The sequence below is a fragment of the Conger conger genome, chromosome 5 (genome assembly GCF_963514075.1).
Source record: "Conger conger chromosome 5, fConCon1.1, whole genome shotgun sequence".
Taxonomy (NCBI): domain Eukaryota; kingdom Metazoa; phylum Chordata; class Actinopteri; order Anguilliformes; family Congridae; genus Conger; species Conger conger.
This window is the reverse complement of record NC_083764.1, coordinates 57,200,230-57,226,521: the sequence shown is the minus strand read 5'-3', so window position 1 is coordinate 57,226,521 and position 26,292 is coordinate 57,200,230. Positions and strand designations below refer to the sequence as shown.

Genomic DNA, 26,292 nt, shown 5'->3' with positions numbered 1-26,292 from the left:
AAAGGAAGTATTGGGGAATAGGTTTGTGCGTCATGGTGAAATATATTTATTTGCTTTTGTCTCATTATAGTCAGCTGAGCAATTCTCTCTGTAAGCAGTATATACCTTCTGTATTATTATGGCTATAGAGCTGCAGGAGTAATTATTCTTTTGGTTCGTCCCATCTTCTCAGCTGAAATGGTTCCAGGCGAGTTACTTGTCTTTGGCCCTGTTGTTTTGAGTTACATTACAGTAAACCAGTTCATTTGAAGTACCAGTGTCTGTGAAGACAAAGCAACCCTACATTGCCAAAAACACACACATACAGTGCACAAACACGCATGCACACGCAACGCACACGGGCACACATGTGCACACACATACACACGCACACAGGCACACATGCCACACACATACACACACATATGCACATATACACATAGGCACACTTTTTCTCTTTCTCTCACACACACAAACTCTTTTGCTTTCTCTCTTTCACACATATACTCATACTCATGCACCCGTTCTCTCTCACACAAACACACACACACCCTCTCTCTCACTCACTCACTCACTCACTCACTCACTCACTCACTCACTCACACACACATAAACAAACAAGCAACTGAACAAACTGCGTATAGTTGTATGTGTAGTTGCGGATATCCAAGCACAAGGCTTTTTTCCTCGTGATTGTGGCAGGTTTAATTGCATTATGCATTGTGTAATTATGTAGCAAATACAATAACAAACAATAACCGTGTTATTTAACAGTGTTTGCATTCATGAGCACATTCATTCCGAACACCAGCTCCAGGCCCCCTCTGGATGAAGATGTCTGTGAAAGCGCTTACCAGCGATAATAATCTTTTTGGGGCGTATTTAAAACAATAAATTAGCTGGTGATCCAAGCGCAGTTTATGTTACCGCTCCCCAGCCTCCCTCCTCTCTAAGAGGAGAAAGAGCCAGGTGGAGTAAGGCCGGCTGCCTCACAGACGAGGTAAAGGAAGTGGGCTCCCCAAACTGTACCATGCGTGAGGTTTGCAAGGGAGGGGGCAGCATCCATAATGTTTGACCTTTTAAGCAGTGCAGAATTGAGGGCAGGATCCTTGGCAGTTTAATTATAGCCCTGACCCCAGCTCGATTAAACCAAGCGGAAAGGTCTCGGTAATGTCTTCCGAGGATCCCCACTACCTACCGTCCGCCACCCCTCTCCCCCACTCCACCCGGCTTTTTTCTCTCAAATTATTATTAATTTTTTTCCCCTTTGGACTGGAAATTGACACACTTCAGGTGAAATCAATTACAGAGCACGCTCAACCCTAAAGCTGAGGGGCAATCCCCTCCCCCACGGGCCTATGCGTGGATATCTCACGTATGGAATGTGTAAAATGGAGTCGTTTTATGAAAAAAAAAAAAAAATCAGTTTGCGTGCGCAGAAATAACAGCCCTCCTGAGGAGAGTGCGGTCGGTGGGCTGCGTGGGCCCGGTGTCAGTGTGGTATTTACGGACCAATGGAGACTTCACCTTCAGCTGTTGAGACTGTTTGTGAAGGTTTCCTGCTAATTAGGGGGCGAAATCAAAAAGACTGCCTGGCACACTAACAGGCATCGAAAATACTGCCTCAATCGGGATTAAAATGTGACTTTGTTCACTGTTTGCCTTGTGAGCTTGATTCAGATGTGAACTGTGCTAACAAAGGCTTATTAAGCTGTTGGAGGCAAAGCACAGAATTTTTTAGATTTTTTGGGGGGGAACAAAAGTGCATTTCTACTCTTACAGTTAAATTCAATCACGACCCAACCTTCCAATTGCGCTTCCACTACTTTTCAAGGCAAATGTGTTCACTTAGCCTGATGTTTATCTGCTGTGTCATTGCTGTGTCCTCCATTTTCTATTGAGCTGGCACATCAGCATGGGTGAAAGGTTGATGTGCAGGACTGTTATGTAGCAGTGTAGCTGATTTGGCTTTGTAGCCAAGTAGCTGGGTGTGATCGTAAAAGCAAAATGTCCCAATTTAGCTATGATTTAGCTATTATTTCACAGTGAGATATTATTCCTTGCTCTGCAGGATCAGTAGTACTGTCTATACCCTTCATAACACTGTATCCATGATTTTTTATATGACATTTCTGTTATATTGCTCAACACATCTTGTTCTATTTTTCTTCATTTTGACCATTATAAGTTCGCACTTCATGCAGTTTTAATACAGAAGGATTTGATGGGTATAAGTGCCAAGCAATTGCTGGCTTACTATACAGTAACATCTCGCACTGACTGGCAGCGGTGGATGTTTTCTAACATATTGATCTCCAACATGCACTTTTTATACACTCACTGAGCAGTTTATTAGGAACACCTGGACACCTACTTACTCATGCGATTATCTAATCAGCCAATTGTGTGGCAGCAGTTCAATGCATGAAATCATGCAGATACAGGTCAGGATCTTCAGTTAATGTTGACATCCACCATCAGAGTGGAGAAGAAATGTGATCTGAGTGACTTTAACTGTGTAATGATTGTGATTGTTGCTGCTAGACAGGATGGTTTTTGTATTTCAGAAACTGCTGATCTCCTGGGATTTTCACGCACAACAGTCTCTAAAGTTTTCAGGGAATCGTGCAGAAATGCGTTGTTAATAAGAGAGGTCCGAAGGGCCGGACAGGAACGCAAATAACCACACATTACAACAGTGAACATACAACATACAAGTGGATGGGCTACAGCAGCACTTAAAAAGTAAATAAGTTTAATAAATGCCTAATAAAGTGCTTACTGAGTGTATATGTCCTTGTTCCAGGTTATCTTGTATTTCATTTTAAAAAAAAAGAAAAGAAAAAAAGCAAAGTTCAGCTTGGGTTCCCTTCACAGGATTTGAAGGAGTGCAGCTGCTGTGCTTTCGTTTTGTTCTTATTTGCACATCTCCAAATCATTACCTGGAGTCTCTTTTTTTTTGTAATGCGCTGTTCTGAAAAGCCTCACGCTGCTTTGGAACATTGAGCATACTGTGCATTTGTACTTATCTTTCCTCCCATATTGCACCTCAGGCCGGATCCAACCGACGTCCCCTTCAGCGAGGTTCCCGGACCTTTCCGCCGGTCTCCGTAAACATCTTCATTTTCTCAACGCGTACGAACGGGAACGTCGGACTCAATCCATCCCCCGAACAAACAAACAAAAACGCTAACAGGAATAACAAACAACCTCACGAACAACAAAAACCCCTCAACAGCAAAAAGTAAATATGGCACCTCCCTCTCCTCAAAGGAGGAAATTGTTGACGACGATATTGCCCATGCACCCCCCCCCCCCACCCCAACACAGACACAAACAAAACAAAGCCCGCTCCATTCCGAACCACTTTAGACTGCAAAGATGGCTGCCGACGCTAGCGTGTGTCCTCGCTATTGCCCCGCGGTTAAAAGGCCGAGCCATTAGACTCGCTGTGCTTTTTATAGCAGGTCAGTCGGGGGGAAAATAACGGGGTTTACGGGTGTTTGGAACAGGACCGCTCAGAAAGGAAAGGAGAGGAGAGAAGCTGTGTTAAAACAGGGGGAGGAGGGAAACAGACCTGAGAGGAGTCCCGCTGAGCGAGGACAGTTTCCTGTCGACTATATTGACATTGGTGTACTCGCGGCTGATGCTCTGACAATTCGGCTGCGATCCTGCTGCGAGGGTTTGGCCCCCTCTTCGCGGTCCCCGGAACTAGCGGACGTACCGCTGTCTGACTGACAGAAGCTCCCCATTTTCAGCTACCCCCCCCCGATTATTTAAGGGGTTTAGGGATTTCGCCTGTGAGCCAGGGTGGTCTTGAGTCCAGTACCCCAGGGTTCTCCAGGGGGGTAAGATGCTTTTTCTAAATGCTGCATATGGACCAAATATTTTAGCAGTTTAAGAGTAAGGTGTGTGTTTGTTTGTGTGTGTATGTAAACAAAGATGATTCTTTCTTGTAACTTAATATGCATAATTGCTGTCCTGTCACTGGAGGGAGGTATGCTAACACTGTGTGTAAGCAGGCCTGTACATTTCTCGTGCTGCAGAGTAAGACTGAGTTGAATATAGAGTTTTTTTCACTGAACAAAGGGCCAGGGATACATAAATGGTAAATGGTTGGCATTTATATAGCACCTTTATCCAAAGCGCTGTACAATTGATGCTTCTCAGTCACCCATTCATACGCACTCTCACACACCAACGCCGATTGGCTGCCATGCAAGTCAACAAATAGTTTGTCAGGAGCATTTAGGGGTTAGGTGTCTCGCTCAGGGACACTTCGACACACCCCGGGCAGGGGATCGAACCGGCAACCCTTCGACCGCCAGACGACTGTTCTTACCGCCTGAGCCAATGTGGCCCCGTCTTAAGTGAGCCGCGTTTGGGCCCCGGGCCCCGCTGCGCTGTCCGTTTCTCTTGACCTAACGCGACTGACGGCGCCTCTCCCTGCGCCGCGAAGCACCGCCGATGACATCACCCCCCTCCCGCCCAGCGACGGCGCAGTCTGGAGCTCGCCCCCCTTCAAGGTCAGGCCTGGCAGGGGCTCAGAGGCCTCACCCCACACTGGATACAGAGTGCAGCCTTCCTCAGCTCAGTCCAGCGTTTACCTGGAGGCGAGAGGAGAAATAAACACTCTCAGCCCAGCCGGGGGGGGGGGGGGGGGGTCCGGATTACGGGATTAGCGGGATTAAGTATGACAAGGACGATTCGTCATTCTCTGATAACACTTTTAAGACAGGCTCTCGCCCAAGTTGATCAGGCTGCGGTGTGGGGTTGTACGTACTTACAGGCCCACGCGGTAAAGTCGCGATTCCCCTCATTGTTTATCTCTCTCTCTCGCCTCATTTTTAATAGCTATTTTAGTCTAGACTTTGGGTGAATTAGAAGCTTCACTCTTTTCCTTGATAATGTTGAAAAATGGGCGAATAATCACTCGCCTATCTCTTCACGTACCTACACCGCATCCATTTTAGATTTGTGATTAATGTTCGCTCCCCTGCAAAAACCGTTATCTGAATCCGCCCCCGGTTGATGATCGAGGCCGTATTAATCACCCGTAGATGAATTGGGATTCTGTGTTTTGGCACGACGTCGCCGATAGCGCTGTTCTGATGCATTGTTATGCATCGTTGCTACGTTGCTAATTAACTTTGATTGGTATTCGGAGCGCATCCATCTGGTGTCGTGAACTGTGTTCTGTCTCTGAGGCTGGAGCAGGGGCCGGGTTTCGTACCTTCGGGCGATGTTACAGGGCATGATTTCAGTCTGAACTTTTTCAGCGCGTTTTTCGCTGAAAACACGGATCTTCCTGATCGGTGTTGAAATCTGCGGCCAAACGTATTTTCATATCCGTAGTTCTGTGGAAATTGTTATTCATGTTCAAGCTGCAATAGGTCCATTCAGATTAATGAGAGTCAAAGTAAAGGTGATAATACTTACTAATGAATGATTAAATATGTATTAAATGTGAGAGTTTGCTTATATTAGTGTATTTGTTGCAGTACTTTATGGAATAAATGCCTTTATGGAAAACACCGCATCCTACTGTGTGGTGATAATCCAAGGAAACCTCATTATCAGGACCAAAATCTAATACCCAATCAAAAGTTTACAGAATCCGGGCGCCTCTGTAGTTGGTCTATGATTGTGCTTTTGCCCTGTTCTTGTGTGGATGAACCCCATGGCTGGATAATGACCTGGTTAGCTGGCTAACTGTGTCAGTAGCCCCATAAGGTGATGCACAATTGGCTTCACTGGGTGTGCTGGGACAGTCAGCCAGTATTATAGCTTCTCACCACTCACCAGTGACCTGGTTGGTTGGGTAACCAACGTGATGAGCTGCACCTCCCGATTGACCAACTGTGTGACACGGGAGCATGCTGTACATTTTCTATATAGAGCGCGTAAGGAAACAAAAAAAGCTTGCATAAGCTTGAGTTAATGCAGTGTTTTTATTATGGTAACAATGCTCACGTCATTGTGAGGCACCGGAATCAAATCACTGACCTTTCTGTGTTAAAACACAGACGCGGCCCGGATGGATTTAGCTGTGGACTGGGTACCGTTTCGCGCGAAGCAATCACGGAAGGAGCATGGATTTAATCCGACGCTTGTCCGTTCAGGAACGCGGCTTCTCTTAGTGTCAGGTGGCAGATGTTTCATTCGTCTTAATATAGACACGAGAAAGACGCGCTCGCTTCCTGCTTGATTGGGCCGACTATTCAGCGTCCAGATTTAGAAGCTAAGGGGATTTCAGACGTAAAAAAAGTAACTTCAGCAGTAATTTCACTCGAACAAACAAACAAACGAGCAAGCGGAAAAGAATTCCCTGGTTTCCTCTGGAAACGCTGAAAACAGAAAAGGGGTGTTGCTTTGCACAGTAATGTGCAGTGGGAATGAAGGCGAGTCTGTCTGCCGAGAGATGGCTGTCAAGCTGTGAGTAGCTTGCCGTATGCATCCCCAGTGAAAATATAATGTTTGTAATGTAAATTTGATCAGTTAAAAAATAATAAATGAAGAAATTTGCAATCCATCTGGGAACTAAATGACAGCTATGCACTCTATAACCCTTTCCGTTTACACAATATACTTCTGGAAATTTCCCTGGAGTGACATCATCAGCAGTCCTGGAGTTTTAAAAAACCGAGCTGTCTCAAGGAGAGGATAACAACTGGACTTTATTTCTTTATTTCTAGCTTTTAACATTCTGAGACCACCTTTTCGGCTATCCCATTTGGTTATTTTTATACTCTGTGGTGTCTTTTCTTATAAAGAGGTGTTCATTAAAAATGTACAATTCAATGAAACTTTTAAAAGTGGAATAGCAGTGTGGAATATCGGGCTGCTTGAAACGGCCTTGTCTGCAAATTGAGTGAATCACCCAGGAGCTAGAAAACAATAATGATGATTTATTAAGGAGCACGACTTCGAAGTATCAACAGCATTTGCTTAAGATGCTTCGGCTAATTATTTAGCTATTATAAGAACTGAGTAAACGTATACAAGAATGACCCTGTGCCTTTTCAGCTGCATCGCCCCGAAGAAGATATTCTTTGAAAAAGAAGAGACCCCCTCCCCCCAACATGTCAATTTACTCTGACTGCCATCAACACGATGTATGACTCATCAAGCATCTATCCAATCTATAATGCATGACTCATCAGCTATCTGCCCAATGGGAGTTGCAGCGTGGCCTTCTCTGTCATAACAAAGCCGGGCGTCAGCGGAGCGTGACGGCACGTGACGCGGTGTGTTCCCGCGGCGCTGCGTTTACGTCACCGCGCGTGCCATCGCCCGGCCTCCACCTGCCCTCAGTCCGCCGCGCTGCAGAACCACCTGACGCCATTAAACAAACGCCACCGCACTGAAACACCGCCTACCGACATTAAACAAACGCCACTGCGATGAAGCACTGCCTACCGCCATTAAACAAACACCACCACGCTGAAGCACCGCCTGCTGCCATTAATGGGACACTGCTACAGTGAAAGACCACCTGACACCATTAAAGGAACACTGCTACAGTGAAGGACCACCTGACACCATTAATGGAACGCTGCTACAGTGAAGGACCACCTGACGCCATTAATGGAACGCTGCTACAGTGAAGGACCACCTGACGCCATTAATGGAACGCTGCTACAGTGAAGGACCACCTGACGCCATTAAAGGAACACTGCTACAGTGAAAGACCGCCTGACGCCATTAATGGAACGCTGCTACAGTGAAGGACTGCCTGACGCCATTAAACGAATGCCGCTGGGCTGAAGGACCGCCTGACGCCATTAATGGAACACTGCTACAGTGAAGGACCGCCTGACACCATTAAAGGAACACTGCTACAGTGAAGGACCGCCTGAAACCATTAATGGAACACTGCTACAGTGAAGGACCGCCTGATGCCATTAAACGAACGCCGCTGGGCTGAAGGACCGCCTGACGCCATTAAAGGAACGCCACCACGCTGAAGGACTGCCTGCTGCCATTAAATGAATGGCGCCATTCTGAAGGACAGGTGATGCCATTAAACGAATGCCGCCATTCTGAAGGACCGCCTGACTCCATTAAACGAACGCCGCCCTGCTGAAGGACCGCCTGACTCCATTAAACGAACGCCGCCCTGCTGAAGGACAGGTACCACCTGGGTGATGACTGACAGCCGGGGGTTTCTCAGGGTGACGGACTGCATCACGTGGCGTGTCAGACCTTCCCAGTCTGCACTGTCACAGAGAAAAGCATTAAATATAAAGTGGGGTGGGGGAATGCCCAACAGAACCAATTATCTGGGCTTTGTGTTCCTAAGACTTGGCCCTGCGGTGAGCCTTGGTGGCTCAGAGAGTGGAAAATTCTCTCACAGTGTTACTGGAATGTTTTGCGAATGTTTATAACAGCAACATTGGGAGAACGTTTTGTGTTAGCTGGGTTGGGCCTGCTTCAGGGGCAGAATCCAGAGAGATGCAGCTCTCCGATTGGTTATCTCGCGCCTTAGACACACATGCATCTCCCTGATTGGTTATCTTTGTCCACACAGCGGTCGACTAAGGAGAAAGCCCAGCCTGGTGGTCCGTATTTGGGCCTCTGCGATACAAATCCCCTTTCAACAAATCTGCTTTCCAGATCCTTGCCACATAAAAAGGTTAGAAATAAACATCCCGGCCTTAATTAAACGCAAATAGGTTTCTTAGAAAATGTATTTTTTTGTGTGGGGGGTCTGAGTCTGGGGGAGGATAACCTCCTTGCTGCTTCGGTAGCCACCTTTTATTGCGGTAAATTAGTTTGCCTGGCATTGTGCCAGTATCCACACCCCCTTCCCCAAAGGCTTTTAAAAGCCCATTGATAGATCTAAAGGTCTATTACAGGGACGGGTTTGAATGCGTCTATTTTTGCCGAAGCTCACGGACTGCCTTTAACCTGCATGTTGGCATAAATGAGCAGTCTGGAGGCCTCCTGCCTCTGTACCTGGGAGGAGGCAGCTAGCGAATGCAGCTAGGCCCGAGTCGCAATGTCGAGAGACGACGCCACTGTACTCCCACTTAAAGTGCTGGCAAGGGGCGAGGGGTAACCTGCTGATGGAGATATACAGACCATCTGTGGAAGGAAGAAAGCTTGAGGGCTGTTTATAGCGGTCTGCTCCTGCATTTGAGTCTGTAATTTGACTGTAAATAATTTATGGTACCTATCGGATACCTGTATTGTTTACAGTTCCTCTAATTCCATGTCAGCGCTTTATCGCGAGGCGAGGAGGAATGGCTGCTTTCTGCAGAAGGTGAAAACGGCGTTACTGTGGATTCATTTCACCTCCTTTCATTATTTTCCGTATCGGAAATGCATCCGAACTGGATGAATGTGTTGGAGCGCATATGAGGTATGAGATGTAGTTAGTTTATGTACCAGCTCACAGTATAATATGTGCTGGACTAGAAAATTCAATACATAGTGTGCAGCAAGCTTTGTTTTACTCACACGGACACAATGGCACACACACGCAGACACTCACACACACGCTACCTAACGCACAGTACTCATTGAGACCACACACCAACGCACAAACGCTCATGCCGTAAGATTGATGGCCGGCCGTCCGTTGTAGTTCTCATTTGTTGGCCTCCCCGGCTCTGGCATTGATACCAGCGGTGGCTGATAAGGTTAGCCTGCCTCGGTCTGATAAACCCTGTGGACAACCGCTGACAACTCTCAGCGCTATCACTCAGGGTGAGTGGCGGCCATAATCCATCTCCGTGGCGACCGTCCGGGCAGCCACAACCTCTGGGGGTCAGCTGGGTAAATTGAGTGGCACAGGGCAGGGCGGAGCGTTGATTAATTATCCCGGTGATGATCAGATAAGAGTAATGGGGTTAATCGCCTCTCGGGGGGCAGGTATTGGTGGAGTGTAGAGACCCCTGATAAGCCTGCGGGGGATGAGCCCTCCCTCCCACTTCTCCCTCTCAGCTGGTGTGCGATACCACATTTCACCTGCAGCTCGGCCCTTTCAAAGCTTCCCTTGCAACCGAAAGTCCCGTTGAAGCCAAAGATTCGAGACATGACGGGCTGCAGCTGCCAACTCTTTGCTACTTTCTAAAATTCACCACCTGAGATAAAAAAAAAAAGAGTTGAATCACCTGCAAGCAACAACAAGCACAGGCATCAAATGTTCTGGAACAGGAAGTTCAACCTGCTGCAACACCCCTCTGGAACATTCTAAAATCGTTTTGTCGTATCGCAAATCTTTGGTCCGAACTGGGCTTTAAACTGGGAATACCAATGGATTAATGCTGTGACTATGATCGCACCGGTCAGTCTGGGATGAGCTACAGTTGCTTTACCCTCTGCTGAGGGGTTCGCTGAGACCCCAGGAGCGTTTTTCTTAAACGCTGCACTCGTTTTATTCTTGAACAATGCTCTTACATGGCAAGCAGTGTGTTACATTTGATGAGATTAAGTTTGACATTTTTGCCTTCAAACATATGGCACAAGCTTTTTACTTTCACACAATGTGGCTTCTAATTGCTTCATCACGCGACCTGGGGGTTTCGCCTGCGCTTTTCAGTTCCTTAATTCGCGACTGTCCATCAATTTGTGACCGGATAATGTGCATTTATAAACATTCTGCCCACCTGCTTCTGCCTGTGGTGCAGGTAGCTGATTTGGGGGAGACTTCTACCCACTTGCGAGTATCTGGGAGCAGGTGACACATTCCGGGAGACTCCCAGACCTCCCGGGAGAGGTGGGATGTGTGGCCAGACAACATGACAAAATGAGTTATTTCACACAATCTGGGTCTAAAATAACCCCTGCAGGAAAGTAGTGCATATGTGACATCATTTCCTGTTGTCAAGATGGCAAGTGTGGTTTAGTGGAAGCAATTGTATTTCAGGAACTGTCTATTTCAAAGTAAGACAAACACGAAAACAAGCCTTATCTAAGGTGCTTTTATCATGTGAGATATGATTATTTTCTTTCTTAGATTTTTGTTTTGTTTTAAAAGGGTTTTGTCGTCAGTATTTTTTTTTCAGGAAAAACTGTCTGCTGTATTTCTTTTTAGAGTTTGTCTTTTGTAATAAATTGTTGCCTCCTCAGCTCCATTTTGTCTTAATGTCATCATGAATATGCAGGCTCTGGGCCTGTTGTCATGTCATTCACGCGTGTCATTGTAATTTGGAGGGAAAAAAAGTGAGCAGTCATTCTACTTCTGCCAGATGGGCTGTTGTTCCTGATGCCATTAATGAGAGGGAACGGATACACATCTGTTTAGAAGAAAATTGTTTTTTTTTTTGTTTTTTTTTGGGGGGGGCTGGGAAAACCATTAGAATGAAGCGTTGGCCTGCATTCTGAGCACTTCTAACGCTGAAAGGCACTGGGGAATCGAGGAGCGCCGTTCTCGCTCTCTCTTTGATTGCTCTCTTAGCTCTATCCTCGGGTTCCAACCTCAGCTCTTCAATTCCACCTGGCTCCGTGCTTATCCATATCACGGATCTGGAATTTTCTTAGAACCGTTTCATTTGCTAGACATGCTTCAATTAGTGGGAGACGAGTCTTATTAGAAGAATCAAAATGAGGCCAATAATGTTTAATGAAAGTGCAGCTGTAGAAAAAAAAAGCAATTTCGCTTTTTTCATATATAGGCTTACCTTCATTCTTTTTTCTTTTCTATTAAAACCCCATATTGAGGTGGCATTTGCTCCCCTTTCGTGTGCCTTAAAGAAGTTGAGAATGAATATAAATATTGATTGAAAGCAGGAGCATCAAAGCAAGTTAATCCACCTTGCCTAATTAGGGAATACGCTTTTGAAACCTTTGATATTGAGTACTTCAGAACATAGTTGTTCATTTTCAACTAGGCAGTTACAAAAGATATACAGCAAGTATGCAAGCTGAATTTTTTAGACAGTTATGTTACTGTACCAGGTCTTGTTTGTTTTAACGTGAACAAAATAAAACATGATAAATGGGGGGGGAAATTAAGTTTCTTGTTTTGACTAGGTATGTGTGTTCTCCCAATGAGAAGAGGAAGTAAATCTATCTCTGATAGGTCCTCAAGGAGTTTGACTGTTAGCTTCAGCAGTGATGTCCAACAATTGGGATGCACAAAACATTCACTGACCAATCAGAGGACTGCATGAGCCTCCTGTTGTAAAAGACAGCTAAACAACTGGGTTTGAGAGGATCTATAATGTACCACTGGCCACATAGCAAATCACCTTAAATGCTCTAGTTAGGAAACTAGTGAATGTTGCATATGTATTCAATGCATGATTGGATTTGCGCCGCTATTTGATGATTACTGGATCAGATCTCAGGTAATACTGGAGGATTACACTGGATTATTGCTAACACTGGATTATGGTTCACATCTGAGGGGATCAAATTGGCTTTTGCACCCGTGTAAAATACTTCCCTGTTATAATACTGTTGTTTAAATCCTAGTGCATTAAAAACGCACAAGCGTATGCATGGAGTCTGAAACTTCTGTACTGAATGGGCATCAGATATTAAAAATTGGATTCCAAGTGTGTAGTGTTTCCATAAGATCCCATTATCTTTTTGAAAGGTACTCTTGTCTCTGCAGACCTGGCCACTTAATCATCTTCTAGTTAAGTGGCTAAACTTTCCCTAGCATTTCCCATTCAGCTTGATTCAAATCTCTCTTGACTTACCTGATCAAATAAAAACATTAATACAGTAATAATAGGTAATTATTTGCCACTAGAAAAAACATGTGGAAGGGAAGGTGGAGACCTAATATGAAGACTCTAGTTGGGGTATGCCATGGAAACCTGGATCAAGATAGTTATCGAGAATTGCTTGAGTAAATATGCATCAGTATGAATTGAAACCATGGCATGTAAGACTAATGAGAATATAGTGCGTAAAAGCATTGGAATAAATAAATAAATAAACAAAGAATAAATCCCTATATGCTCATGAATAACTGACTATATGTTGTTTTGTTTATCCCAGACCCTAACATTGGCAGTTTGTGATTTGCAGAGGTTTACCAGTGCACGCTTTGTTGCCTTCCAGCTGGGAGAGGACACCTTCAACAGGGCCAAGCTGCTGAACATCGGCTACAAGGAGGCGCTGAAGGAGGCGGAGTACGACTGCTTCATCTTCAGCGACGTGGACCTGATCCCCATGGACGACCGCAACCTGTACCACTGCTACGATCAGCCGCGACACTTCGCCATCGCCATGGACAAGTTCGGCTTCAGGTAACCCCTCCACCGTCCCAGAAGAGTCAAAGACTCAAGACGACGAGAAAAAAGAAAACAAATGCTAAGATATTAAGCCTATTTTAAATATTAAGCCTGTTTTGTTCAGTTGAGATTTTAAATGATTTATCTTGAAAGCAGCAAGCTTTTTATACTGGCCATGGCGGAGTGATTTTGTGTTCTTTTGGAGACCATTTACAGACACAAACAAAGCGACACGGCAAATCACATTTTATTCCGTCAGTGGGCTGCCAATCAGAAGTAAATTGCATCAAAAGGACATTTTTGTGATTGCGGTGATTGCATCGGGTCTTGAAGGGGTTTTCAGTTAAGGCAGCTGTTTAAAGTCGCCCACTCACTTTGCTTCTTGAATCTAAATTAATTGCTGAGGAGAACCCAGCAAACTCTGTGACAACAGGACCAGTGTTTGCCACCATTGGTGTATTTCAGCACTTGAAATAGATGTGTGTGAGAGGGTGGGGCGGGGTGGGGGGCCATTTTAATGCCCTAAAATGAAGACCAAACAACCCTAATGTGATTTAATGAGGGAAATAAATGCCCATTGCATTTTACCAAGCTGGGGTGTAACTTTAGTTTTAATAGTTCTTCATTACATTATTGGCATTTGGCAGACGCTCTTATCCAAAGCGACATACAGTTGATTAGACTAAGCAGGAGACAATCCCCCCCTGGAGCAATGCAGGGTTAAGGGCCTTGCTCAAGGGCCTAACAGCTGTGCGGATCTTATTGTGGCTACACCGGGATTAGAACCACCGACCTTGCGTGTCCCAGTCATTTACCTTAACCACTACGCTACAGGCACTATATTCATGCCCCCCCCCCCCCCCCCCCCAGAAATGTTTTAGAAGAGCAGCTGTGAAATTATCATTCCTGTTGAATTCTAAGGGGAAATTGAATATTTCTTCCTGTTGTTTTATTATGCAGTATGAAATTACTTTCCTCATCATCATGTGATATTACGGTGCGGTTATTTGGCGTGTTTTGTAATGTTGAGGGGGTTGTAGTCCCCCCTACACCCCCATAAATCAAGCCATTGAACCCGTGACACTTTTTAACGTGAAGGAATTCATTCCTAGCCGTGGTAGTCCGGGTGATTTTTAAAAAAACGGAATTTTTAAGAATCTTGCTGAAGTTATTTCTCGCCGGCATGCGGTAGCGGTGGAAGTCATCAAAGTCATCCGCCAGCCTGCTCGGGAAAATGTTTAATTTCCTTCACGCCGTTCACCAGTCTTTGTGACTTTGGCTTCCGGGGGCAACGCGCTCCTCACACGCTGTCACCTCTTATCAAAAGTGAGAGATGACGGTACGTGTCTGGCAGGACGCGTCCTCCGCGGCGCGGATTCCGGGCGTTATCTGCCTGCCCCCGTCGTCCGCGGCGAGATGATCGCCGGCGGAGAGGTGGAGCGGGGGGGACTCTCGGGGCGGCGTGCGGTTTGACTCCCGGACCCTTCCCGTTACACTCGGACGGAGGCCAGGCCGGAGAAACCGCGCTCGCCTGACTCTTTACACCTGCGCTGACGTGTTCTAATTATCGCCCTCTGCTTCGCGGAGGCCGCGCGCGTGCCTGCGAAAGGCAAGAGACGCAAGCCTCGCTGAAACAGACGCCGCCATTTATCCAGCCCCGTGTTTTTACGTGGCGTAGGCTGCGTTTACTTTGAGTCGATCGATTCTGTCAATCAACTATCATTTGGCACCCTTTTTCATATTGAACACGCACTTTGCATTCAATATGTCACACGGTGGGCAGAATATAATGTGGTGGCTGAGGTGCCTGGCTGGGACCTGGAAGGTTGGTGGTTCAAGCCACACTGTTGCCACAGTAAGATTTGTGCAGCTGTTTGGCCCTTGAGCAAGGCCCTTAACCCCACATTGCTCCAGGGGGGATTAGTCAAATCAACTGTAAGTCTCTTTGGACAAAAGTGTCAGATAAATAACTGTAGTGAAATGTTGTGTAGAGCGCGTTTGTGGGGAAATGATAGCCTAGTAGACCAGGTAAATGGCTACTGTTGGTTGTGACATTAATGATCTAATGAGTAATGACCAGTTCTTTGTTACCTAAACTTCTTGTGTGAATTCTGTGAGTCACTCTGGGTCTCATATCTAGCTGTAGTAAATTTGAATTTAACAAGGAACTAGTGGGATATTACATTGATATTTTAATGAAACTAGTTTTCAAGCTTCAATTCAGCTGAAATTATCTCTTGTAATTGCCTGTGATTAAGCAGTGGTTATTTTAATAAGAAAAGGGCATTTGAAATTATTTTGGTGCATATTAACAAAGTACCATGGTAACGGAAATATAGTGGCTAGGGAATGATGACAGTTGGAAAAAACAAAACAAAAAAACAACAGTGATAAATAATTTATTTTAACAAATGTGCAGCCTGTGTTGCAGTGGATGCAGATTCATGTTATTCAATACATTTATCAATTACATCCAATTAAACTGCCTGCCTTGATTCTAACAAGAGTTAACAAAAGGACAGAGTATAATGCTCTATACTTTGTTTTTACAATGTGACACTTGCCACTTTGTGAAAAAAGCATTTTATTAAAATATGACTATGCAATTATCTTTATTATAGTTGCAGCTTAATGATTTAATGTCAAGAAACATTGTGAGTGATGGAAAAGCATCAGCATTGTAATAAGGAGATAAACGTATTACACTTAACTCAGATTTAAATAGGGGTAAATTATTTCAGCTTTTTTCTTAAAGAATTATTTAGATGGTACTGAAAGGATTTAACTGGCAATATTGCTATATTATTATTTGTAACTTATTCTACAATAAAAGATGGCTGGTTATAATGTGTCACCAAGTCAGTGGCCGTTTATGATTTAGTATTCAATTTATCTTGACGATAAGCAAAAAGAAGAAGATCAATAGGTAAGTCATACTCTTACTGCTGATCAGTTCATAATTAACAGAATTCTTGCTAAATTACCACAGAGGGTGGCAATTAATGATCACTCCACAGCCATTTTCACAGACTTCTGCCAATTTTTTATGAATGTTTAAACTTTCTCCTTAATTTTTTTTTTTCTGTTACCAATTTTAAGTATTTTTCCTTGGATGTCATCCTAAGCTTTTTGTCTACTGTTCCATGCACACTACCAGTGGTGTAGGGTATATGCATGTTTGTGTATGGATATACTATTAGGTATTTATTCGCTTAAAAATTTTTCTTTTAACTTTTCGGTCTTCTGCTGCTGTAGCCTGTCCACTTAGTGGTTTGACGCGTTGTGTTCAGAGATGCTCTTCTGCATACCACTGTTGTAATGTGTGATTATTTGCATTACTGTCACCTTCCTGTCAGCTTCGACGAAGTCTGGCCATTCTCCTCTGAAATCAGCAGTTTCTGAGATACTCAAACCACCCTGACTGGCACCAACAATCACTCCATGGTCAAAGTTACTTAGATCATTTCTTCCCCATTCAGATGTTTGGTCTGAAAAACTGTTGAGCCTCTTGACCATGTCTGCATGCTTGTATGCATTTAGCTGCTGCCACATGATTTTCTGATTAGATAATTGCATTAATAATCTGGTGTTCAGGTCTAGCTAATAAAGTGTGTGTGTTTTACGTAGATAGACAATGATCACTCAACAGTCATTTTCAGGAGGAGGCTGCAGACTTCTGCCATCTTCAGCACAGGAGGGCCAATATACAGGCTGCACAATGCATGACTCCTGAGAAACACAGTACTTCCCTCCCCAGTGACCAATCACAGTAATAACCAGAAAAGCAATATCACAGTTGGGGTGATAGCCAGGTTCCTTGATCGCTTGTGACTCAGATCTGATTTTCCACCTCACCTGAACGCAGCGGATGTGTGTGGGGGAAACGGGGAGCGTTTTCAGCCGGGTTTTTCGGGAACGCTGGGGTGTTCCCGAGGCCTGCCCAGGGCGTCTCACCAGGTCCTCCCCGTGGCCTGTTTCCATGGGGACGGTGGCTTGAGCAGATGGGCCTGTTTGTTTACGCTTGTTGTCTTTTAACACTGAGCCGCTGCCTGTTCCAGTGATGAGCACATTGCATGCTGACTTGCACACAGTGGCCTGGAGCGGGCTCCTGGCAGACACCCATTTTGCCATCCGCCAACTCTGGGCACTAAGGAAGACCGGAGCGGGATGTAGTTGTGCATTAAAAAGTAAAAACTACTCTCTCTCTCTCACTCTCTCTGTCTCCATCTCTTGCTCTCATTCCCTAGTTCTTTTCTTGGCTCTTGCTCTTGTTCTTTCTCTCTTTCAATCTCTTTTTCTCCCTTCCTCTTGTATAGTTGTGTATTAATAAGTCTCTCTCTCTCTTGCCTTTTCTCTCTTTCTCCCTCTCCCTCCCACCCCAATTCTCCTTCAGGGCACAGGGCAGAAGATGTCATAGGTACACTAAATACAACCTTTATACATAATGCATAGGAATGATAGAACAATTCTAAATATACATTACATATACATTACATCATAGTATTAAATAACTGAATATATTTATGGACTTCTGAAGGGGATTTCATTTTTTTACGCGATTTAAAAAAATTAATTGTAGTTAAAACAAACTACAGGAATTGCATTACATTTTTTATGAATGTTTAAACTTTCTCCTTTTTTCTGTTGCCAATTTTCAGCATTTTTGTTATATTTCCTTGGATGTCATCTTAAGTTTTTTGTCTTCTCTTCTATGCACACTACCAATAGTGTAGGGTTTATGTATGTTTGTGTATGGATATATTTTATGTAGGTTGATAGATAGTTAGATCTCTTGGGAAGGATCTCAATGTCAGTCTCCAGACCTATTGAAACCTGTGATCTTAAAGGTCCCATATTGTGGAAAATGACATTTATCTTGCTATAATACTTCTGGGAAATAATGACCACAAAATGGTTTTGTTTGTTTCAGCATGGCCCACCTTGTAGCCACAACAAATCCAATCACTCACAGACGACATTCAGTTAGTTGGAGCTATCCAGCCAATCAGAAGAGAGGTTTGTCAATGTCAATGAGCCTTAAAAACACAGTCACTAAAACAGCCTGTATTGCCCGGTAAAACTTATGAGAGGTGCTGGAGAATGGGCAAAACTGGATAGAGATTGTTCTTGGTACTTTAAACCATACAAATGCCTTCTTATTGATATCATGGCCTAAAATAAAACCCTGGAAAATATACAATATGGGACCTTTAATTGAAGATGCCAGGCCAGGAGGTTTTGGAGGAATGCTTTAAAGTATGGAGGAATGATTCCCTTCATGGCCCCTTCAAATGTGTTCTCCAACCTTATCACACGCGATTGGAAAAGTCTCAGTGCTGTCATCCCTGCCAGAGGAGGTTGAAACCAGTAACTAATCACAGGGGAGCCAACTGTCAACCCAATTATTTTGGACAGAAGTTTAGAATCTAAAAGTTTAGAGTAAAGAAAATGTGGTTATTTTGCTTGATTCCTTTGAATCATTAATAAAATCAAATATTTTTCATGGGTGGAAAATATCATATATCTCTGTAGCGCTGTTACTCATTTTTTTCTACAGTCTTTTATGTGCATCTGTATGAAGGGTTCCAATAATTATGGAAATGACTGTGTTTATATGGAGATAGATAGATGATTATTTTTGTGAACTTATAACTTATAACTCTGTTTTCTTACGATTGAAATCCAAACATTATGGACAGCTCTGTGCAAGTCAAATTAAAATTCCAGACATTTTCACTTTCTCTTGGTTCATTTCCTGTCAAAAAGAGTTTTGATTGAATTTAAATGAGTGGGGAAAGATGGCAGATGGCGACTGAGAGCATAAGGAAGAGGAGAGAGAGCGAAATAGAGGAGGGAGAGAGAGAGATTGGCTAAGCAGTGTCTGGAGGGAATGCAGAGCAGAGGAGAGGAGACTGTATTGATGTTCCTGAGGCCCACCTCCTGAGAACCTGTCCGTAGAGTGTGCTCCCCCCAAGATTTCAGTTTCTGAGCTCCCTCTTGTATTCTGCACTCCAATATCCTCTAGCATTCCGTACCCCCTGTCTCATTCTGCACCTCCCTCCCGTTCTGCGCCTCCTCCTGTTTTGAATGTTCTCTAACCCTTTCTTCAGCTGTTCTGTCGACTCTTCTCTTCTGAACTCCCTCTCATGTTATTCACCTCCTCTCCCATGAATGTGCCACAACACAGCATAGCATAACATAACATAACACAACATAGCATAACATCACATAACATCACATAACATGACACAACACGACACAGCATAACATAACATAACCAAACATAACATAACACAACATAGCATAACATAACATAACTTAACATAACATAACATAGCATAGCATAGCATAACATAACACAACATAACACAACGCAGCATAACATAACATGACATGACATAGCACAGCATAGCATAGCATAGCATAACATAATATAACATAACATAACATAACATAACATAAGGGGCCATTCAGCCCAGCAATGTTCGCCTTTTCGCACCACTCAAGTGTACCGTACCTAGGCGCTAAGTTGCCTAATTCTGCCTAGCTTCCATTCTGCACTTCCTCTCCTGTTCTCCTCCTCCTACGTGGCTCCTTTCGTTCTCCGGATGTTCAGGGACAGGGGCAGGGACGTGAGGGCTCTGAGGTGAGGGCCCGGGATCAGAGCAAACGCGTCAGACAGGAAGTGATGCGTGAGCGCCTCCAGGCCTGCTGCGTGTCACATTCAGGTCGCCCGGTTGCCATGGCGTGACAGCGCAGCGGCACGGCTGTTCACCCGGTGCGCCGCGGTCACGCGGAGCCGGGGAAGAGCATAATATTGATAAATGATCTTTTTCTAGATGCGTGCGTAGGCAGCAGGCACATTAGCCTTGATTCGCTATCTGAATATAGACTGTGGACGCACAGCATTTTCACACGGTTCACTGTAGTGTCAGGCACGCGTAATGTTATATAATGTGGCAGGAAGAATGCGGGATGGCGGTCCGGTTCATGACAGGCTGAAGACACGACATGAAAGCTCAGGCTTTTAGCGCTGGCTGTGCACAGTATGGGGACAGGCCTGCTCTCTGCGTGCTTTTCCAGAACGTTCTCCTCGGAAAGATTGCTTTAGCGTTCCAATGGGTTCGGTCCCTCTCTGTTATTGGTCATTCGCTGCAGTAAGATACGCAGTTTAGCTGTGTGAGATAAGTGTTCGGCTGCTGTCGTGGATATCTTTTTGGAGAGAAATATGAGCAGATAAAATGTGCCCGATAAAGTGCGTGTGCGCATATGTCTGTGTGTGTGCCTGCCTGACTGTGCCCTACACGGCATAATAATTATATGTTATGCATTTGCTAAGATTTAAAAGTGTATGGGCTGCAATCAAATGAAACATTTGTCCAGCCCACTAATTCTCACTTTGTAAATGTACAGTGGTAAGTAGCACTTATTTACTTTACGTTTGCGGGGATGGCTATGAACACAGAGCTCCTTCATCATCCGCACAGTGGGCCAGCAGCGGATGTGTCATCTATAATTTATGAATGAATGTTTGCAGGATGTTGATTTGGGTGGGTTTTTTTTTTACTGAGTCATGTGATTTGGCTGGTGTGCTGAGCACTGCCTCTGTCCTCACAGGCTGCCCTACGCGGGGTATTTCGGAGGCGTCTCTGGACTGAGTAAAAAACAGTTCCTGAAAATCAACGGCTTCCCCAACGAGTACTGGGGCTGGGGGGGAGAGGACGACGACATTTACAACAGGTAAGGGCGCGGTCTGTCCCAGAATGCACCTGCCCCTTGTTTTTACTGCCCGTAAGTGAAAATACGGAATAAGAACACTCATCACTTGTAACTTACTGAGCAGGTGTGCACTGTGCTGTCTTTTATGGGGGGGGGTTGTTGTGTGATTAATCCTGTGATAAAACGTCACAAAAGTTTTCTTTACATTAAACCAGGGGTGTCCAATCTTATCTGAAACAGGCAGGTGTGGTTACAGGTTTTTATTTTTTGCCAGCACTACAACACCTGATTCTGCTCATTTACCATAGTCTTCAATCAAGCCCTTGATGAGCAGAATCAGGTCTCTTGGCTCTCGCCTAAAACAAAGCGTTGTCTAGACAACACGCCTGTCCTTTCACCCCCCCCCACCCCACCCCAACCCCCCACCATTACAAAGCTCTAAATCCAAAGGAACCCCCCCCCACCCTCCCGCCTCTCCTCTCCTCCAGTCTAGCTGTAATCTCCCGTCATTCCTGCTGTGAAAATGTGCGCTTTTCGAGGGTCTGATGGAAGACGCGGGGCGTGAATGTTTCCCCGCTTCTCGACGCTTGTTTCGAGAGATAATAAATTGCGGCGGAGAGTGGAATATCGCTCCTCTCTGCCGCGGGTGATGGGTGGCTGCCCGTTCTCGCCGTGGCGCTGGTATCGGCGTGAAAAAGACGGGGAAATGGAAGTGCCTGAGAAGAGACGTCTAAGCCCCGCTTCCATTCCGGTGTCGTGATTTTTATTGTTGTGTAGATGGAGATTGGGGGCGAAACCATTATTTGATAAAAGTGCCTCTTTTTTTTTCCCCCCTCCCGTCGCCTCGGCGAAGCGGATTCCGATCCGAACGGGGGTGGGACCCGATTAAGATGCCGACCCCAGAACTTTTTGCGGAATCAAAGCTGTAATGGACACAATCCATCAAAATGATTCGAAATTTCCCCCGAGACCTTGCTGCACAAACGCAAGTTTTGTTGATGTGGTTTTTTTTTAGGAGGGTGTCTGTTTGTTTGAGGTGTGAAGCTGTAGGTGAGTGGTTTTTTTGACGTGGAAAGTTTACAAACGATACCGCCATCGACCTGAATTCGGCTTCCATCTGTCCGTGTGAGTGGCCCTTGTGAACATTCGGCGGGGGGGTGGACCCGCGTGTCAGCGTTCAGTTGGCACACCCCTCTGCCCGAATTGGATGCCCTCTGTCGGACCGTTTTTTTTTTTAAACGTCACCCCTAAAAGGTCAGTTTAATCTACAGGAAAAAAAAACTTTTGTTGGAAGGCTTGCCTTCAAAACAGTTCTGAAAAGCCAGCCCAATATTAATTTAAAATCTGTTCTCGCAGCAGCCGACAATGCAATGGTGTTGAAGCTTCGGAGAGGCCAGAGATGGAGTTTGAAGGTCGCAAAAAACAGACACACATCCTGGTCTTTGTGCAGGTGCTGAAGTTATTATGGAATTCAAATGTAAAAAATAAGGAAAACCCTGCACACTATTCTTCAATCCCGCTATTTATTTCTGATTTATTTGCTGTCTCTTCTGGCATTGTGTCTATTTTAATGCTATTTGTTTTTCACTGATGTAAAGCACTTCGTGCTGTATGCTCGAAAAGTGCTATACAAATAAAGTTATTATTATTATTATTATTATTATTATTATCTTTTTACAATGATGGAGTTTCACAAAGCCAGTTCTCTCTGTCACTGCTCTTGTTTGCGGAGGTTAGCGAGACATTGATTTATTAAAGGTGCTTTACATGTGTGTTTCCTCAGCACCACGTCATGTCTGTTTGTTTTCTGTGTATGTAATATGAACAAAAAAAAACCTATTAGAAAGACTCGAAGGCCATGTCACTGATATATTAAAAATGATTATGGTAGCTGCATTATTTACCGGCTCAGCAGATGCATTCTTCTTGCATGATTACCCGGCTCAGCTTTGACATATTATTCATTTATATAGCTCGATATTAACTGAATTAATTTAGGTTTAAGTACTTTACTCAAGGGTTGAACTGTGTTGCCAAGCCAGGAAATCCAACCTGCCAATCTAATGTTACAATCTTCGCACCTTAAAAACCAAACATGCCACACTCAGTTATTACTGATGACTACTTAATGAATCTTTTTCGACCTTAAAATATATTCCATTTAATTTGGACTAAATTTGTATTTTTAAAACGAAAGCTCATTAAAGTGTTCATTTGAACAGATTACTTTATATGACTGGTAAATGAGCCTTGCCCATTGGCAGCAGCTTGCCAATAGCATCACTTTTTTTCACATGCCACAGAGGACTGTGGGATATCCTTCTGTGCTGTGTGTAAGAAAGGGCTGAGAAGTATGGGTTTTCCTGGCTCTCCACAAAGTTTAAATGTTTGGGTGAAACGCAGGGATTTTTCCACTTTGTCTGAACACCCCTGTACCCCTGTTTGGAGAGGATAGTCCCCCCCAACATTTGGTTTGATTTATTTTGATTAAGATCCCCATTAGCCAATGCCAAGTCATCAGCTGTTCTTCCTAGGGTCCACATATAACACAAAAAGGTCTGGAACAAGGCACGGGTTCCTCTTATCTTACATCAGCCCTAACAATCGAACCCTCACATCCTGGTGTCGGACTCAGCATTCAGAGGGACGTGGGAGGCCGCAAGAATGCGGCGTGACTTTCACGCGCGAGCGTTCAGCCTCCGCATCGCGGTGGCGTCGCACGCAAACCGAACAGCGCGATACGGAGAAAGCGCAATACAGCGCAATACGAGTTGGTCCCCGCGGCCGTCGCTCCCAACACCCCTGTGGGGTTCACGAGTGCGCTGCCAGTTCAACAGCCGTCGGACCCACAATGCAGCAGGGCGGACTCTTCCGGCTACGAGACGCACGCCCCCCGTTAGGCTCGAACGGCGAGCCGCGCTGTGACGCATCGCGGTTCGCGCGAGGACGCTGACTAAGGGCGAGAAACCCGGCAGAAAAAGTGTTTACACCGCTCGAGCGGCGAGACCGGGCGCAGCTTTGCTCTAATTTCAGCCTCTCGCAGCCTTTGAAGTTTGCCTGTCGGGGCAGGGGGGCTTTAAAATGGCTTCCCTGTTTTGACTTTTAACTGAGGAGCTCGCTCTAAAAGTCACTAATGGGCCAGTAACAGTGGAGTTCATCATTATTCCTTTTTTCGTCCCTAATTATTTTTGGTTCAGTTTGAGTAATTGGAAACTTCTTCAGTTCCTTGGTGACAGAGCTGGTAGGATGGTTTACGGGCATGTAAGCGTCTGTAGATGTTTTTTTCATGTTGGTCTTTTTTCATCATCCCCAAATTCATCTTCCATGAGGTGCTAAGATATTTTGGGGAAGCCCTCGGGCTAACTTTTGTAGTCCCATGCCATCGTGTCAGAGACCTTGATGGTGAACCCCCCTGTCTCTGGGTTGGGTAGAGTGGTGCCCTTGTAAACTGTGCCAAGGAAAATTCCCACTCTGCGGTAACGCTGCCTTTTTTTTCTGTGGAAAAGGCAATATCTGCAGACCGATTTATCCTTGGGAAAAAAAAACATAATTGAATGAGGGCTTTTATTTTCTTTTTCCTGTCATGGTTTTTCACTGGATGCCTAGGGCTGGGGGGAAGGTCGTCTCTCTACACAATCATCAAGCCAATAACCTGCGTACAGAAATAACTTAGAGATGTGCTTGCGGGGTGAAGCCCCCGAAGATTCCCCGTAGCCCCCTCCTCCCCTTCGCCCTTCCCAAAAAGAAAAAGAAAAACCTCAGCTTATTCTCCAGTGCGTTCTCTAGCCGACGTCTGCCGGCAAAGACGGATCTAGCTTCCGAGTGAAAACTTTAACAACTGGCCGCGTCTCTGTAGGCACAGTTTCCGGTGACAACCGAGTGTTTCCTCTTGACTGATGAGCGTCCGGGCCCTTTTGGGCCGGTCTCTGAACACCCTGGCGGAGTTAGATTAACCTTCAGCACTTTGCTCCCCCAGAGAGCCGGGGAAATGCCAGGAGTTGCCCGTGAAATGACCTCCTAACCACCACCGCTAGCCCCCTCAAACCCCGCGGCCCCCTACGACGCTACACTTGTTGGTTGCAAAGTTAATGTCAACTATTAAACACACCACCCTGCGAGGGTTGTGTTTCTACCCGTCGGTTGAGTCCCCTGGAAGGAGGCCCGTGTCATTGGTGGAGTGAAGCGTAGGAGCTTTTCCATTGGGTGTAATCCTGGCGTCTTAAACTCCAGTGCTAGAAGGCCACAGACTCAGACTGCTTTTTGTGATTTCCTTTCAATCAGCAGCCAATTTTGGCCTTGGAGACAAGGGGTGCAGACTCTTTAGCCAGTCAGACACATCAAAAACCAGCAGATGCTGCTGCCCTTCAGGAATTGAGTTTGAGATCCTTGGTGTGATCTGTACACAACACGTCTACAGATCACACGTGTGCAAAATCATTCCCAATGCGAGGTTTCATGGCGGTGAAATGTTTTTGTCTGGGTGGATTGTGCAGACACTTTTTTTAACCTACTTCACACATACAGTATATAACATGGAATGACACAAGTGACGTTATTTAATACATCACATGAAACAAATCGTTGGCCTGCTCCACTGGGAGACGTGCGTGTTGAAAGATATCGGCAGGCATTTTGTAGAAATCGGCCAATGCGTCCGGGGTGAAAGGAGACGAATTAGAGGATGTGGAAAAAGCCGGCGTGCTGCTACACCAGCCTTCCTCCGACTCATCCTATTAGTTTATCACCTTCCACACCTGGTAGCTTCTCAGGTCATTCTGTGTCTAATCTGCCGGCTTGTGAGTGTGCGACTCCCCTTATCTTCAGACTGTATTTGCGTCCAGCTCTCTGCCGAGACCGACTGCTACGTCTGCCTTCACCTGAAAGGGATGCGCCGAAGTGTTTTCAGGCAGCCATTTTACCACCTTCCAGCCTGGCCTCTTGCTTCCTTTGAGCGCGACGCTTCTTTGAACATACATGGCTCGTTAGAGCACGGCAGCCTTGATCTGTGATGTCCGAATTTTAGCCACTCTTGGTGGGAAATGGAAGTAGAAACATCTTTGCAGGGGATGCTGGGAGGTGGCCCATCCTGTTAAGTCGCTGTTCTAGCGCACAGATGGGCCCCAGAGTCGCTGTTTTAGTGCACAGATGGGCCCCAGAATCGCTGTTTTAGTGCACAGATGGGCCCCGGAGTCAATGTTCTAGTGCACAGATGGGCCCCGGAGTCAATGTTCTAGTGCACAGATGGGCCCCAGAGTTGCTGTTCTAGTGCACAGATGGGCCCCAGAGTTGCTGTTCTAGTGCACAGATGGGCCCCAGAGTTGCTGTTTTAGTGCACAGATGGGCCCCAGAGTTGCTGCTTTAGTGCACAGATGGGCCCCGGAGTCAATGTTCTAGTGCACAG

At 45.3% G+C, this 26,292-nt stretch overlaps 1 protein-coding gene across 1 annotated transcript in view; it reads left to right on the top strand.

Annotated features, from left to right (window-relative positions):
* The window catches only part of b4galt2 (UDP-Gal:betaGlcNAc beta 1,4- galactosyltransferase, polypeptide 2), a 102,632-nt gene that overhangs the window by 57,681 nt on the left and 18,659 nt on the right, over positions 1-26,292 (top strand). Inside the window, exons 3-4 of the mRNA XM_061243232.1 lie at positions 13,000-13,187; positions 20,790-20,912. Coding sequence (XP_061099216.1) covers positions 13,000-13,187; positions 20,790-20,912 — 311 coding nt within the window. The remainder of the gene's footprint in view (positions 1-12,999; positions 13,188-20,789; positions 20,913-26,292) is intronic.